Source organism: Phascolarctos cinereus, unplaced genomic scaffold (genome assembly GCF_003287225.1).
Source record: "Phascolarctos cinereus isolate Bilbo 61053 unplaced genomic scaffold, phaCin_HiC Scaffold_726;HRSCAF=1367, whole genome shotgun sequence".
NCBI classification, from domain to species: domain Eukaryota; kingdom Metazoa; phylum Chordata; class Mammalia; order Diprotodontia; family Phascolarctidae; genus Phascolarctos; species Phascolarctos cinereus.
The window spans coordinates 143385076-143402733 of record NW_027556098.1 but is presented as its reverse complement, the minus strand read 5'-3'; the positions used below and the strand labels follow the sequence as shown (position 1 = coordinate 143402733).

Genomic DNA, 17658 nt, shown 5'->3' with positions numbered 1-17658 from the left:
AGTGAGACTAGAAGTCTTGGACTATACAGTGCCTCCTTTAGTATTTGGGAAGAAAATTGTAACTGGAAGATTCCTCAGTTCTTGTCAAGATAAGCCAAATGTCTGGATGAAAACAAGAGATTTGGCCTTTGTTTCTTTTTTTTTTTTTTGAAAGACCATATTTCCCCATCTTTCCCAGGCTGGAAATCCATAGGCTACTAACAGCCTGACCCCACATCTGAGTGGCCTGTTCACCCTACCCTTAGGCAACATGATGGCCCCTCATTCCTAGGGGTTCAACCACACTGATACCGAACTTTTTACAGACACCCAATCAGCACAGCCCTTTGCAGTTCAGAATTCCAGAGCAAAATCTGACAATCCTCCCTGGCAGTTGAGATTACCAGCATGAGCTGGCTAGGTTTCTGCTTCTGAAAGTTATCAAAAATCCAACTATTCCGCCCCTACGAAAGGACTCCCCTCCCTCCAGTCACCAAAACCATCACCACATCCATACCAACAGTAAAACATGAGTGGGGTGACCAGTCCTCCAGACTTAACCACAGAAGAGGAAAGAAAAAGAGAGACACAGTATTCTCCACCTTAAACACTTTGATCTGGCAACTAGCTGAATGCAGGTGTTCTGTGTACTCCCCATTCGCATTCTGTTTAAAGGTATCGATTTGCACTCGAAAAGGAACTCCTTTTTCTCCCCCATGCTTCCTGGGTGTGAATTCTGTGCTGATGCAATGGACCTGGAAGAAAAGCAATAAGCATACAGCAACATGAATGGAAAGATCAGTTTGAACCATAGTCTAAAAGCAAATTTGATTATGTCATTCAAAAGAATAACCTTTAATGTCTCTTTATTGCCTGTCAAATCCCATCTTCTCTGGCTGAAATGCTAAACTCTTCCTCATCTCACCTGGTTCCATCCCTACCGATCCAATTTTATCTCTTACTACTTCCCAACACATATCCTTCTGCTCTAGTTAGTTAGTCTCCTCACTGGCTATGTCCCTCCCTCCCAGAACCATCCTCATACTGCTCCCTCCACACATATACACATCTTATTTATTCCCATCCCAGAGCACTTTTTGGTCACACTCTTGCCCCAATTGAAATTCCTTTCCCTTCTACTCACGTCCCTCCATTTCCCACTCATTGGTCCTAGATTCTCAATAAATACAGTTCCGTTCAGGTCCCATCCTGGCTCCTTTTTGTCTCACCCAAGTACTGAACCCTAAACTGAATTCTCCCTTCTCTGAACTTCCATTGCACCAAGAGTCAGCACAACACTGGTTAACATTCAATTACTATATAATCACTGCATGTGATTTAATCCTGCTTATCTTACAAACTTAACTACAGACTCCTAGAGGGCAGAAACCACATTTATTTGTGCACTCCACAGTACCCTGCCCAATGCTGAGTATCAATTACTACTGATTGAATGACTGATTTTAGAAAATATTGGAAGAAAAAGTGGGGTTTGTTTTGAGGACCAGCAACAATGTCAATACTTAAATGTGTTATTAGACATACAGAGAGAAAAACACAACATGACTATTACCTGAATGAAGGCTGAAGCTCTTTTTGAGGGATCCCACAGAAATTCAACTGCATTTAATTGTGTGGGGCTGGCCCTGGGGTCCAAGATGCCAACAGAGAGAGGGATATCTATGTAAAAAGGAAAACTCTTTTAAATAGCCCAAGCAAACCTACTCAAATACTCAGGAAAGTCATGGCAAGACATCAACCATATTGACCCTGAACCTGCTCGCGCTGCCTTCCCCACCCCAACTACCCATCCTTTAAAGTACCATTCAGATCCCACTTCTTCAGTGACATCTTCTTGGACCACACCAACCTGTAGCCGTTTTTCCTTTTCTGAATGTCTATGACAGTATCTGCATCACTCATTGGACCCTAATCATATTTGGTTATATTTCCAAATAGACTGTAAAATCTTTGAGGGCACAGTCTATATAATATTCGTCTGTGTGTGAACAGTTCCTTACACAAGGCTATTATTTAATTAAATATATGTTGATTTGACTGATGTATGTCCATAGATGTGGGCATCAAATGATCAGGTATATGCCTTTGGGAAGGAGTCTAACAGTTTAAACTTCAAGCTATGCATTTGGGCAAAATCCCAAGCAGGAAAGACCCACCAATATCCAGGATTCGATCCCCAGGTCGGCTCCATCGCCAGCCCTCCAGCTGCTGATGCTCTGTATACTGGAGCCGCCGGTCATGGAAAACCACACGGATGATACTCTACGATGAAAGAAGTCCCCAAAGGGAAATTTGTGTCAGGATAGGATTCATCTATTGCCCCTGCCAGGAATGTCCCTCCTCTCCACTCCCACTTTCTATCTAAATGCTAACAAACCTTTAAGGTCTATTTCACATCTTACCTTCTCCATCAAGCTTTCTCTCACCACTCTAGCCTGGAATGATTTCTACCCCTTTTACCTCCTATAGCACTACTGCACCACTCATTATACATTTATTATTCAATTCTTTGTATTATTAAGTCATGTTTTCATCCGTTAGTCTTATCTTCCCTGCTAACTCCTCCTTAAAGGCCAAGAGATTGTTCCTTAAATTTTTGTGTTTCCTCTCAGGACCCATCATAAGAATGCCTTCTATACTCAGTCTCTCAAGAACTACCTTTTGACTGACTGTTGACTGTTGATCTGAAGGAAAAAAAAAGGCAAAGGTCTACAGGAGGAAGCTTTCCAGTCTCTCCTGTGACATGCTCAACCCAAATCCAGGCTTTCAGAGCCTCAGATTGAAGCCCAAGGTTTTCAGGACACCAGATACAAGGAAGTAGAAGGGATTCCAGTTCTACTAACCTTCACATATTTTGTGTTGAGATCCTGAAAATCTCCCAGCTTCCGATTCTCCAGAAGTCGGATTTCATAAGACTGACCTGTAGATGTAATGGCATCTTTTAAGCTTGACTGTCCTCCCAATTTCAGGAGGACTTGGAGATATTTCCAGGATATCTATGTCAGAAAAGATTCAGATAGCCCTTTTCCATGGCACAAGGCAAATACACTCAATAAACAAACTTGAAATAGCTGGTCCAGCATCAGCTCACCTCACACTATATACAAAATTATTATCCAGCTTGGTGAGGGAATGTGGTGTTCTAATTATCTCAATATTTTGATCAAAAGTTACCCTGCATATCCAAATTTCAAAGAATGAGAATTTAATAAATCACACTAAACACTGTAATTCTACTGAACAGTGTTAATCTTTCTCTGCCGATCTGGAATACTCTTTAGTCCTTGTAGAGCTCCCAAAATCATAACCAACAGCACTTAATCAATCATTGTCATGGCCAAACCTTGAAAAACTATACACCCGGCCAAGTTTGTCTTTACTCTTCCAGTTCCTCCTTTTTTCTTTCTACTTCTCCTTTCATTAGGCACCCAGAGGCTTCTGGCATTCCCTAATCCAACTTCATTTATGCCTTAGTGTAGAACCCTCTCTCAAAGGTTCCTGCATTAAGTCACATTTCCATTTACAGGCTAAACACCTTTAACTAAGGATAAAATATATTTTTAGGGGAATGATCCCAACTGGCATGGTACAAGTGGATAGAGCTCAATACCGAGTTGGGAGGAACTGAGTTCAAACCCTGACTCTGACACCAACTAGCTGAGTGAGGATGGGTAATCCTTAACTTCCCCGAGTCTCAGAATCCTTAGAATAATACCTACACCTTATACAGTAGTTACAAGGTTCAAATGAGATAATGCATGTAAGGAACATTGTAGATTTTAAATCACTATTATCTAAGAATCACAGATATGAAGCCAGAAATAATTTAAAGGGGTTTTTGTCTTCCCAATAACCCACAGATCATTGAACTATGAGACACCTACTAATGGACATGAAATAAAGAAATACCAATGAAATTAAAAATTACCAATAGACATGTTTATTATTATTATTATTTATTATATCATTTACAAGTAGCAAATAATTGTTATTAATTAGTGTAGAATGCAACTTTAAGGCAGTCTTCACTGTCCGAGGTGCTACACAGAAGACAAGAGCTATAGAATGACACTGCCCTATCCTAGGACACAGATGCCAGCATCAAATACTCATCTATTACTCTGCCAAAAGAAATACAATCATCAAAGAGACATTTGCCCCTTAAAGAAAAGTGTGGCTTCTTACATATGGTCAGCCAGATTTTAAATATACCAAGTCAATCTTTAAAGGAGAACACAACACCCCCAATGAAACAAGAAAATAAAAGAGAACACATACTAACCGGTTTTTCCAGTTTTCTCACTCCTTATACTTCTCTTTCTCTGTTCCCAACCCCCCATTTGAAGAATGCAGAGCAAAGTATACCATAAGCCAACAAGCAAGTGGTCATTAGCTCAAGTTTACTAGCTCAGCCAGTGGTCAGATGAGCCCTGACCCCAGGAACTGCTATGCAAACAGAGATCCCTTCAAGCAGACACCTCCCACCCTGAAGAAAATATGGAATCTTTCCAGTTTTGAAGCCAGAAATGTCAGAGGTGATAATTTTACAAGAAACGAGTTACTGGATGAGGTATAAGAGTCCAGTATCAGCACTTTCTCCCAAGTGGCATATCATAAGCAGGTAGAACAAATTAGGGTAAACTATCTAGGATTCCAGAGACCAGCTCCCACTTTCTCCTTACAAAGTTTTCTTTTATAACGTCTGTCGGGGCCATCATTTGTCAATCCTATCCATCCCACTTTTGCATAAATCCTTATGGGCTTTCAGTTTAGTGGCACAGTAGATAGAGCACTGGGCCTGGAGTTGGAAAGATTTGACCTCAAATTCAGACTCAGACATTTTAATAGCTGTACAACTCCAGGCATATCACTTTACTTCTGTCAGTCTCAGTTCCTCAACTGTAAAATGGAGATACCCCACATGGTTGTTGCATGTAAACTGTTTAGCACAGTCCCTGCCACATAGTTGGTGCTTAATAAATGCTAGTTCCTTTCCCCTTTCCACTCCTTTCCCTTCCTTTTCCAGTCTCTAGTCTGATCTCTCACCTCCATCCAGTATACTTCCGCCAAGTCTTATTTTCCAAAAATACTTTAAATCGTTTTATTCCTCTACAGAGAAGTTTTCAAAATTTTCCCCTTGCCTAAAGGATAACATCCAAATCTTTAGTCTAGTGTCAAAGGTCCTCCATTATCTAGGCCTAATTTATATGCCTAACTTCGGTCCATGTTATTGTCCAACATAAATAAATTCTTTCTTTGCTCCAGTCAAACTGGCTTACTGTTGCTCCTTCCCCACCCAATACACTGTTGTGCATTCCCACCACCATGTCTTTGCTCATATTGCCCCTTACATCTGCCTATCCAAAGGACACCAATGTCCAAGGCTGAGCTCAAGTTCCACTTCCACTAAGACTTCCCAGTCTACTAAAGGTGTCAAATCATTTCTCCTTCTGCATCTTCATAGTCCTTATTGTTTGTGACTCCACAGGAGAACTAATTATCTTTTGCCTTGCATAGATATGTTTCTCTAGTCTTAACCAATTAAAATATAATGCTCCTGAGGGCAGAGCCTATATTACTTTTTTTTGTATTTCCAGCCCTAGACCAGAGTCTTACATGTAGAAGTCACTTAGTAAATGTTGAGGGGAACATAATTACATTTCTTTGTAATCCTATAGGCTAGGAAAAAAGAAATGTGTGCTAAATGAATACATATTCACTCCCTGACTTTTCCAAAGAAAAGTTATTCCGGAAAATGAGTAAAAACTAGATCAACACCAAAAAAAAAGAGTTCTCCATAATTTTTTCCTAAGGGAAATATAAAGATTCCCTAGTGGAATCTGTTATATGCTTAGAAGGGGCTACTGAGGAAGTCTGCAAAATAATCTTCCCTTAGTGACCTTTTGTCCACTGTTAATCTTGTGACATTTCTGTTCTCCATCTTTTCTTCCTATTTCCCCTTTTTTTTTTTTGCGAAGCAATCAGGACTAAGTGACTCGCCCAGGGTCATACAGCTAGTAGGTATTAAGTGTCTGAGGCCAGATTTGAACTTGGGTCCTCCTGACTCCAGAAGCAGTGTGCCACCTAGCTGCCCTCCTTAGTGACCTTTTGAAACAAGCTAAGTATTCTGGAATGAAAGAAGTTAACAGTCCAACTAAGGGAGAGGAATGATTTTAAGATAAAAATAACCCCTCTTTCAAACAAGATGTCACTATCCTAACCATTAACCATATCTTTCTGACCAGTAAAGGTTAGCAACCAGCTACATATTAATCAGTCAACAACAGTCTACTACCAGTGGAAGTTCTTAGCTACATTTCTCAAATCAGTTTCCCAGTTCTTCTCTCTCAAGAGTATTGTCTCATTCTGCTCCCAAAGAAATTCAGTACCATTTTTAAGCTCTACAGGTTCCTCCGCATTTATTTTCTGGTATGTACAATACTCAAATCATTCAAGTGGTCCCTACTGTTACTTCCTCATGTTTCTTCACATTCTCTTACTTTCCAGAGCAGAACTAGCTTCAGTCTTATTACCAGGCACCTCCTTGAGCCCCTGACTCTAAAAAAAATCATGCTAACCTGGCATGTCTTTCAGATTAAAAATCATAAATAGTAAACTAGAGGGCAAGGGCCACGACCCTTGGAACCCACCTATCCTTGCACATATATAAAAGCTAGTGTTGATTTAGATGTTTAGATCCATATTATCAGAGAAACAAAACGTGAGTTTAACACAATAAAGGAGAGAGATGGCCTAAAAGCTTCATGGCTTTCCCAAAGTTCCTCTCTTCCTAAAAGTTACATTTTTAACAAAATAATTATCAACATGCTGGCTCTGTCTTCTAGTTAATGCTTCCTAACTCTTCCTAGCCTCCAAAATTTTGTATATAACTTGCTCTATCTGGGAAATGAAGACTTTATTTGACCCACAGACACTATGCTTAGATTATATGTGCTTTCGTAAGATGTTATTTTTTTAATCACTCTGAACCTGTGTACAAAGTAGGAAATCCTAAGCAATAATGAAAAATTTTGTCTATTATCCTAATATTTCTACATGTCAGGATCCAGTGTCATTTAGGTCAAATTTCTGGATGCTAGATTGAATTTTCACCTTCTATTCCAATGTGCCATGTGGTAATAAAAAGGTGAAATCTGAAAACTTTGCTAAGAGCTGTTGCACAAATGATCTCATTTGGTCTTCATAACAACCCTATGGTTTAGGCACCACAGGTACCATTATGCTCATTTAACCTTTATTCACTGTTCCACTGTTTATCGTCTTGTACAGACTGAAAATAAAAATTAACAGCCAAAACTGGGGAAACAGACAGAGAGGGGAATCCCTCCCCAATGGAACGTTCTCCAGGAAAGTACTCTTGTCCACAGAAAGGGGATGCCATAAAAGACTGTGTGGGTCACGTGTCTGCAAAATGAATTTTATTCTCCCATTTACTTAACATTATCACTTCATAATATTCCTTCTTCTCTCTTCTTCTGTCTATCCAAATCCTATCCATCCAATCTCTATTATTAAACAACAGTCATTCATTCATTCTTTCGATTGTGACCTCCTTGAGGACAAAAATTATCTTTTGCCTCCTTCTGCATCCCTAGCAGATAGCACAGTGCCTGCAACATAGTAGATGCTTTATAAATATTTATTGACTGACTGACTGATAATCAATTCAAGAAATTATCACATATTTACTGAGTGGTAAGCACTATACTAGCCATTAGGAGATATAAAATTTAAATAAAATATTCTCTCCTGACCTTAAGGAGCTTACAGTCTAGTAGGGGGAGGTAAAACACACAATTAATTAATATCAAAAGATAAAACATAATAGGTTTATAAAAGGGATAAACAAGAAGCTGGGAGTTCTGGAAGGATGTTTTGTGGAGCCCAAATGTCAAGTAGGATCTTGAGGCTCCCCATTCACCAAGTCCTAAATCACCCAAGATTATACATTATATTCCATTATTTGCTAATATGCTTGGCTTATTTTATTTCCTAACTAGAATGTAAGCTCCTACAAAGAAGGATAGAGTTTATTACTTCCTTGGAACTCCTACCATTAAGAACTCTACATTCATTCATTTAAGAAGGATTTGCAAAGGAGCTCCTAAAGCTTTAATGTTAAGTATCTAAGAGCCCCTCTTCCTCCTACTTAGGTCAAGTAATTAAGGTTCTTTAAAGAAACCAAAAGGTCCAGTCGAGTTCTCATTAAATGGAACCCTTAGCGTAATCTTTTGTAATGCCAATAGAGTAATTCACATAAAAGGTTATCTTAAACCAGATAAAAAGGTAAGTGTCCAGCCCAAGGCCCTAGCAAATAAGCTGAATTGCAGAGGTCCAAATCCAGGAATTTATGGCTCTGGAAAGGATGCTAAAACCCTAGTCTCAGCCCCTGCCTCCTCCCTCCACCTAAGTCCCATATCCTTCCAATGGAGAGATCTCAACAGGTTTGGGCAGTCTAGGCTTTGAATAATGGAGGTATTCTGTTGAGAATCATCTCATCCAACTTCTATTTCTTGAGATCTTTTTGTCTCTTTTGTACTTATCAAATTGATGTGTCATAACCTCCTGTTAGATTATAAGCTCTTTGAGGGCAGACACAGAAGGTATTTTCTCCTATACACATCAATCACAATGTTTTGTACACAGTAGGTGCTTAACAAATTTTTTTTTTGTAGTATCTTTGTATCTCCAGTGTCTGGCACATAGTCAAGGATGGTTAAACTGAATTGTTCCGTCTCCTCCCTTAGGCCTAGGGGGGCGGTTCTTTCTGACACTTCTGGCTAGTCTAAAATGATACTTGAGAAATAAGCAAGGGTTAGAAAGCTACCAGGAGGCCAATCTAACTCCTTGGTGATCTACTTCGAACATTCCAAATAATGGTTTAGCCCATACAAACCTAGAGATGAGCCCCAGGATTCCTGCAGACAACTGTCCCTCTTTCCACCAAATGAACCTTTTTCTTTCTTTCCTTTCTCCTTTTTCTTCTCCCTCATATTGAAATTAGATGACCTTCAAGGTCTCTGCCTACTGTAAGAAAGCCTAGGAATTTATGATTCTTCTCTTTTTATTCCTCTTCTTTTTCTTCTTCAGGTATTGCTTATTCCTACTGGGAGTCTTGTGCAGGCATTTTTCTCCAAATGCTGATCCTTCTTCTCTTTGACAGTGTCCAATAAGCCAAATAAAGAGACTTCAGGGATCAGGAACTGAGTTGATGACTTTGGAAAGATCTAATCCTTATAATTTGGAGTTAACACTTAGCTCTGAAAACAGTCACCCATTAAGAACTATAGAAATGAGAGAAGAGGTATTAAAAATTCCATTTTTCCAACTCATGGGTCTCCACAGATTTTTTTGCCACAGAATTAGCTGCAACTTCAGAAAGAGAAATAAGTATGGAATAAACTACACTTGGATTTTTTTTTAACACTTAGAAGGACTAGACATGCCGACTGTAAACTGATGTAAAATTTTTAAAAATAATTTTATTGTAATTTCTTCTATCTCTGCAAATGTACTTTTAATACAAATAATTACAAGGATATATTATAATTTCACTTTGAAATAAAAAATTTTCATCCTACTGTCTCTAGTATGTGCAAAGGTACTGTGTCAGGGCATAGTTCCAAATGGCTCTCTGGAATGGCTGGATCAGTTCACAACTTTACCAACAGTGCATTAGTGTCTCAGTCTTCCCACAGCTCCTCTAACATTTATCCTTTTCCTTTATATAAGATTGCGTACTGCCTCAGGGATGGAGGAAGAAATAGAATTTGAAGCTCAAAACTTTAAAAAAAAAGTTAAAAATTTTTTTAAATGTAATTGTGGAGAAAAATAAAATGTCATTTTTTAAAAAACACATCTTGGTCCTTCAAAGTGCAATAGTTTTAAACTTCAGTCCTTCCAATATACAGTATGAAAACCCAGCTCAAGTAACACCTCTTTTACTTTCCTGTTGCCTCCAGCTAGGAGTGATCTCTTGTCCTCCTCAGACCCCTCATGTATTTAATCACATCCTAATGTGTATTACAGTTATTTGTGTATGTGTGTCATTTTGCTATTAGATTTTAAACTCTTTTGAGGGCAGGGACTATATATGGACTATAATTAATCACTATGCTTTAATTTTAGGCTCCCCACTTATTTATGGGGGTTAATGAGTTCTCTGCTGCCAATGCTAATTGATAAAGAAGTAGGTTCTTTAACCCCTAAGCTCCTTTATTTGACAGCCTGGTGGCCTTCTGATTCCAAATTTAATGTAGGCACCCAATGGCTTTAATCCTACTGCATGAAGCCAGGAATTACAGAATTCAAGTGCTTCAGCCTCAGCAACAGAGGTCACCTCTAAGCCACCCCACCTGTCCATTAAAAGCATTGGCAAGTTTTTGTTTTTGTTTTTATGGTTGAATTATTTTTTCAATCTTGGTGACCCCATTTGGGGTTTTTAACAAGGATACTGGAGAGGTTTACCATTTCCTTTTCCAGCTCATTTTATAGAAGAGGAAACTGAGGCAAACAGGGATAAATGACTTGCCCAGGGTTACCCAGAGGCTGGATTTGACCTCTCCAAGAAAAGGCTTCCTGACTTCAGGCCTAGCACTCTATCCACTGGGCCACCCAGCTGCCCCATTTCATTAAACATCTATTAAACACCTACTATGTGTCTGAAATTATGCTAGGTGCTAGGGATATAGCACCTAGACAAAGACAAAAACAAAACAGTCCTTAGCATCAAGGAGTTTATATACTCTCTTACAGGCACAAATATTTGCTGAATTTAGCAACTGCATTAATAGATGGCAGCACTGCTATCTAAGAGACTTGTAGTCAAAAGAAAGGGGGATTTTGCAAGTTAAGTGACTTTTATAAACATCTACAGAACCCTGCACATTGTTAGTCATACTATACTCAAGTATGTACATATGTGTTTGAAATTTTAAAAGTAGAATATTTCACACCTAAGTTCTCTCAATGAGGACACCAGATTACTCAGTAACACTAACTGGAACCATGACAGATTGGACTGGTGTGAGACAAAATAAAGTGGAGAGCATTTGGTACTAGAAAATTTCTAGGCTAAGCCACATCTCAGCCCTACTCTAAGATGGCACCCTGATTACCTACAGATGGGGAAACTGGAGACAATCCAGTCTCTGGACAATCCATTTAACACCTCTGGACCTTTGCACAGATCCCTCCCATCCCTGGAATATACCACACGTCTCCCCACAGCTCCTCAGTAGTGTACAAAATTTATGCAAAGTAAAAGCATAGTGATTTTGAAGCAGTGTGGAAAGGTGGCTTACATGTGAGATGATCAGCAAAAGCCTGAAGTAGGTAACACTGGTGCCTCAGGTTTGTGTTAGTTGTTATGGGGATTGCAAGAGAAAAGGTCATTAGAGGCTGGGACCCAGGATGATTAAACTCTCCAGACATGAAATAGTTAAATAACAATAAATGGCAGAGGGAAGGGTTGCATACATTATTAGTTTGAAATATAACATCTGAAATCTCATAACTGTTTTTCTTTATCCTAAGAAAGGCTACAATAATGGGGAAAGGAGGAAGAACATGGGGAGAGTATATCCAGAAATGATTGATAGGAAAAAGCTTTTCAAAAGCAGAGGGGGAAAAAGGAGTTCAAAACATCATTGTTTAAAATCTAGAAGAGAATTAAACTAAATTAGACTAGATGTAAACTAACTAGAAAGGGCTGACTTTGGACTTTAGAGGCCTAGCAGTGAGAACAATGGATTTCTCCTTAGAGAATCTTCAAAGAGGCAATGGTATGGTATGCCCAACTGGAATATCCTTGATCACACACCCCTTTTTCTTCCTTTCTAGTCCTTTAATACCCAATTAGAAAGTCACTACCTTCAGAAGCCTTCCTCAGGTATTTACACATAGTAGACACTTAATGTTTGTTGAATGGAATTAATCCTACCACACCCAAGGAAGGACTTTGACTTTGATCCTTCCTCCGGGTATTTTATTTTATTAATTGGCTCTCCTTTGTATGAGATTCTGTAAACAAACAGTTTAGTCTTTTTTTAAAAAAAAAAAACCAACAACTCAGTTGGCCCCTAAAACTAGACTGAAAGGCTCCGGAGGACAGGAGCCACATGCTTCTCCTCTTATATTTAAGGTAGATTCTGCTTAGGCACCTTAGACATAAGTGCAAGGTAATAATACAAAATTAATAAAGTTCTTGCATGCAGTGGGTACCTAAAAGAGACTGCCATTGATTGACAGGTGCCCAGACTGCATGCCTGACAATCCTACCACTACACTGTTAAAGGACGACAGCAGCGAAAGGGAGACCATTCAAAGTCAGGTAAGGCTATTCAAGATGAAAGAGCTAGAAATGTGACTTTGGTAACCTGGGCTTCTTCTTAACCTGGAGTTTGTAGGGGTTCCTGCCTAGATTTCAATGAGTCTGAGAACTTGGATGGGGAAAAATTACATCTTTATTTCAATACAATTAGTATACTTTGAAAGGCCTAAGTATTTTATGCCTTTAAAAACATTATTCTGAAGGAGTCCATAGACTTCACCAGACTGCCAAGGGGGTCTATGACATAAAGAGTTAAGAACTCCTGACAGAAAGGAAGGTGCTGCCTTTTAAAATGAATAAGCTAGACTTTTTAATAAACTATGAAGAATGAAATATGAAGAACCAAGAGAACAACTTATACAACAAAGACTGTCAACAACTTTAAAGTTGTTAAATACTATGATCAATACAATGACTACTCCTGATTCCAGGACTGATGATGAAATATGCCATCCATTACAGACAGCTAATGAATTATGGGGGCAGAATGAGACATGTGTTTTGGTAAATACCCATTCAGGGAATTTGTTATGCTTGACTATGCATTTGCAAACAAGAAATTTACTTTTTTTCCCCCCTTTTTTAAATGGGGTGGGAAAGAAAATACATTTGTTTGAGTTTGTTTTTTTTTAAAGAGAAGCATAGTGGGGTATCACCGATATTAAATATTTCATGAACTTTCAGACAAAGTCTCTGCATTAGTTTTAATTAATTTGCTCTACTTTGTTACAAGAGACCTTTGGAAGTATGAATAATCTGTAAATTCTGATAATGCAAAACTGAAACATATTAATAAAACCAAAAGTGTGAAAATGAAAATATATTTACATGTTATAGATTGCAAAATCTCATGAGGTCCTTCCAGTAATTCCATGAGGTAAACGGGACAGATATTATTATATTATCTCCATTTTACAGAAGAAGAAATTATTTGTCCAAAGTCACTTAGTGAATTAGTATGCAGAGCTGGCTAGGGCTAAAACCCCAGTGGGGATTTGTCTCTGGATATCGTTTCAACAACATAACTCCAGGCCTTCTATTTCTTTCCCCAATACGACATTGCCTCCAAATAAAGGGGCATCCTGACACTCTAGTATGATAGAAGGCTTCTCTTTTATCCAATGACCATGTTCTGTGCCCCTGTCAGGCAGTAAGCAAATCAGTGATCTGCCCACCAATACTCAGGCCAGCAGCCGACTGTTCAATACCGAGTATGAGTCAATGGCATTCAGCTTAGACAAAATTTATAGGTTGTTTACCTTCCAACTTTTATTGGCTCTGGTAACTAAAGTCATATAAAATGTAACTGAGGCCTCTATTGCCACAGGAATAAAAGAACTGGATATCAACAATCTTAGTATATAATGAATTTGAAAGCCAGCCCTTATAATAAGTAAGTGTGTAGAAGAAAAAAGGGAGGAAGGGAAGGAGGAAGGGAGAGAAGAAAGGAAGTTAGAAAAAGAAAGGATATGCCAGATAAATAACAAGAATTGAATAAGGAGACTGAAAAACTAAATCTCACTTGTTTCAGAGATATCAAGATCAATGTCATGATTCAGGATAAGTAGGAAATTTTACATCTAAGGATGGGACGGGAAAAGTAAAAACCTTTCTGTGTAGTTAGTCTGAGACTGCTCCCGGTCATGGCCACCACATTTCCATGGCCACTGTGAGAATAAATCCAAAGTCTGGAGAACCACGCAGAAAAGTTTTAGATTAACTTACATTATGTAACAAAGGCCTTCCCCTATGACATAGGTTTCTTAGGCATTAGTAGTTCATTTTACAAGTGAAAAATTTGAGGATCAGAGAGTTATTAAGTGACTTGCCTAAGTTTCAGAAGCAGGTTTTGAACCCAGGTCTTCCTGGAAGGTACCTTAGAGCTCAACTACAGCAACTCCCTCATTTTAGATTTAAATAAAATGAGAATCAGATATTCTTAAGTGATAGTCAGCCAGAGACTGAAGATTTGAATCCAGATTCTCTACCTTCAAATGCAGTGGTCTTTCCACTCTATCATGGAAAATTCCTCTAAATGCTTTACTGAAATAAAAATGCTGTAGGGATTTTCATGGTAATAAGTTTTCCCAATCATCACTCTTTATACGTTGTGAGGTCAACCTGATCTTGTCTAAAGGAGAGAAGCAGCAAGCACTCGTTCTTTCCTTTTATTAATAGGGGCTTCTCTTGCCCTTACAGTAAGTAGAACTCCAGTTTACAAAGGGCTGCTTCAGAAAAATGTGTCCTCTCCTCCCCTTATTATGATATTCTGATAACACAAATAGGGAATAGATGCAATCAGACTGGAAAGTATATAAAAAGCTTTTTTCAAAAGCAAATAGAACAAGAGCAACACACACAAATGTTTGGAAAGTTACTAAGGGCATTCAAGGTGTAACTCTAATCAAGTGAGAAAAAACGCCAAACAAGGAAGTTAGAAAGCCATATTATGGTCCATGGGAATGGGGGAAGGGGAATAGGACAGAATAGACCTTCTATTGAATCTAAGTCAATTAAAAAACCCCGCCAACATTATATATGTGTATATGCATATGTATACATATATATATAAATGTGTGTGTATATTGTGTATATGTGGAGAGTATATGTATATATGTATATGTATATGTATATGTATATGTATATGTATATGTATATGTATATGTATATGTATTGTATATGTATATGTATGTGCACAAAGGTTTATGAATTTTTATTAGTAAGAACCCTGGAGCTTCCTAATGAAGCCAGCTGCTATGGCTTAGAATTCAGGATTAGTCAGGTCCACCTTGATTCCCATTCAAGTAGATTTATTCCTAAATGCTGCCCATATATCACTGACCTGCAACAGGGCCAGTGCAGGCAGCAGGCTAGTGCAGTACTGTGACATCCACACAAATCCCAGAGAAAGCAGAAGATCAGAGGAAGACACCTAGTTTTGAATCTACATTGCCCAGCTTTGCTAGATTCCTTGAGTAAGGCAAGTTACATGGGGCGCATGATTGGGCACATAGGAGGTGCTCCATGAAGGCTGACAAATAAATAAGAACTAGAAATATTTAGTTATCAATAAATGCAATCCAGAAAGTAACATCACCTGGGGAAGGTGATTCATTGAAGTAGAAGCTCTACTGCTCTTTCATTCTTATACTCAGAGACTGACTGCAAAACAAGAGTGCACATGTTTACCTGTTCTTCTTGTTCAAGGGGATGCCCTGCAACCCACCAAAGCAAATATCCTACTCTTAAAACTTCCCAAAGGAGATTCTTTCTTTCTGTTGTTACAGGCACAAATCTCATAACATGAATCCAGTCTGCTTCACCTTCCCCTACACAGAACATGGGAAATGTATTAAAGGAGAGGCAGTGGGTGGGAGGACAGAGATCCAGCCTTGGAGTCAGGAAGACCCCACTTCTGACACCTGTCAGCTATGGAAGAGCCTTGGATTTGGAGTCAAGAGGACCAAGGTTCAAATTCCAATATGTGACCTTATGTCACTTAACCTCCCAGAGCCTCAGTTTCCTTATCTGTAAAAGGAAGGGGTTGGGGTAGATGAGCTCTAAGGTCCATTCTCCATTTCAGTTCCGCACTTCATAAATAGGGAATGTAAAGGGAAGAGGGATACATATATGAGGAAAAAAATAACAAACAAAAATAAGCAAGCAACCCTCTTGACTTACTCAGTTCCTTTAATGCAAAATTACATCAAAATCTGGGAACAATTGGAACAGAGATGTAGCCATGACCTCCCTAGGCAGTTCATCTTATTTTGGGATAGTTCTAATTGCCAGTAAATTTTCCATAAGTGAAACCAAAAGCTGTCTTTCTGTAACTTTCATTCATTGCCCATAGTTTTGTCTTGAGGGCCAGGTAGAACAAGTAATCCCTCTTTCACATTAGGGCTCTGTCAACTAAGGATTTATCCTAAGTTTTCTGAACCCATTTATATTTTAAGCCTGTACCACCTCTAGGGGCAAATAGTTTCATAAGTTTATTATCAGCTTTTAATAGAAGTAAGCCTTCCTTTGTTTGTCTCAAAACCACCTCTTTCAGCCTTCAAGAGAAACCAGACTGGTCTCCTCACCTTGAGAGGAATACCACATGTTGACTAATAAGGTGAGAAGGTGAAGAAATGAAGAGCTTTGAAAATTTAGAGTTAAAACTCAATGAAAGAAAGAAAGAGAGAGAGAGAGAGAGAGGGAGAGAGAGAGAGAGAGAGAGAGAGAGAGAGAGAGAGAGAGAGAGAGAGAGAGAGAGAGAGAGAGAGAGAATGCAGGGTCAGGGATGATTCCCATGGAGAATTCATTCCTGAAGAACATAATCATGAAATTTTTGGTAGATGATAATAAAGTTTTCTTCCATTTAACAAACATGTTTTCTCCTTTCAAAAGTTGTTTCTCATTAAAAAATTAAAATTGACTACAACAAATGGTACCCTTCGACTCTTCTATTGCTCTCATCTTCTTCTACTGCCCCCAAAGATTTAACATGTAGCACTAAAGTCAATCAAATCGATTTCACAACTAAAAGACATATTTCCCCTGATGGTCCTCCCATAAAGCACACACTGATAAGCTAAAAGCAGAATCCCAGAGTTGGAAAAGACCTCAGTGGTCATCTAGTCCAATGCATATCTGAACAGGAATCACCTTTAACACATCTGTAAAATGAGGGAGAGCTAGATCAGATGACTTGTCAGATTCCTTTATGTGATCCCTATATCTAGTCAACACTTGAAGACCTGTAGTGAGGGATGAAAATGCAAGACTTCCCAATGGATAACTAATGGTTAAAAAAGGTTTTCCTTATTCCAACTCCTCATTCTGTCCTCTGGGGCTCTAAAGAACAAGTTTAATCCCTCTTCCACATGACAGCTGTTAAATATCTGAAGATAGTTATGTCCCCTCTCTTCTTCAGGTTAAATAACTCCAATTCCTTCCAACAGTTCTTTATATAGCATGATCTCAAGGTCTCATCCTGGTTGTCCTCCTCAGGACACTTCTGCTTATCAATGTCCTTGCCAAAATGGCACCCAAAACACATTTCAGACATGGCCTAGCCAGGGTAGAATACAAAAGGACTATTGCCTCCCATGTTCTAGACACTACGCCTTTCTTCAAGCAGCTTAAAACTGTGTTATCCTTTTTTGGCCTGATATCTAGCAATCAATCATTCCATCAACAAGTATTTATTAAACTTCCGTGCCAGGTACTATGCTATGCACTGAGATACAAGGACACAAAAGAAAGAACGAAGTAAGCCCTGCCCTCAAGGAGCTCACATCAATGTGATTTATCCACAACAA

The 17658-nt window shown here is 38.8% G+C and overlaps 1 protein-coding gene across 1 annotated transcript in view; it reads right to left on the bottom strand.

Annotated features, from left to right (window-relative positions):
- The window catches only part of TFCP2L1 (transcription factor CP2 like 1), a 57576-nt gene that overhangs the window by 30114 nt on the left and 9804 nt on the right, over positions 1-17658 (bottom strand). The window contains exons 3-6 of the mRNA XM_020963110.2: positions 2844-2920; positions 2157-2262; positions 1553-1659; positions 582-734 (exon numbers count right to left, since the gene is read on the bottom strand). Coding sequence (XP_020818769.1) covers positions 582-734; positions 1553-1659; positions 2157-2262; positions 2844-2920 — 443 coding nt within the window. The remainder of the gene's footprint in view (positions 1-581; positions 735-1552; positions 1660-2156; positions 2263-2843; positions 2921-17658) is intronic.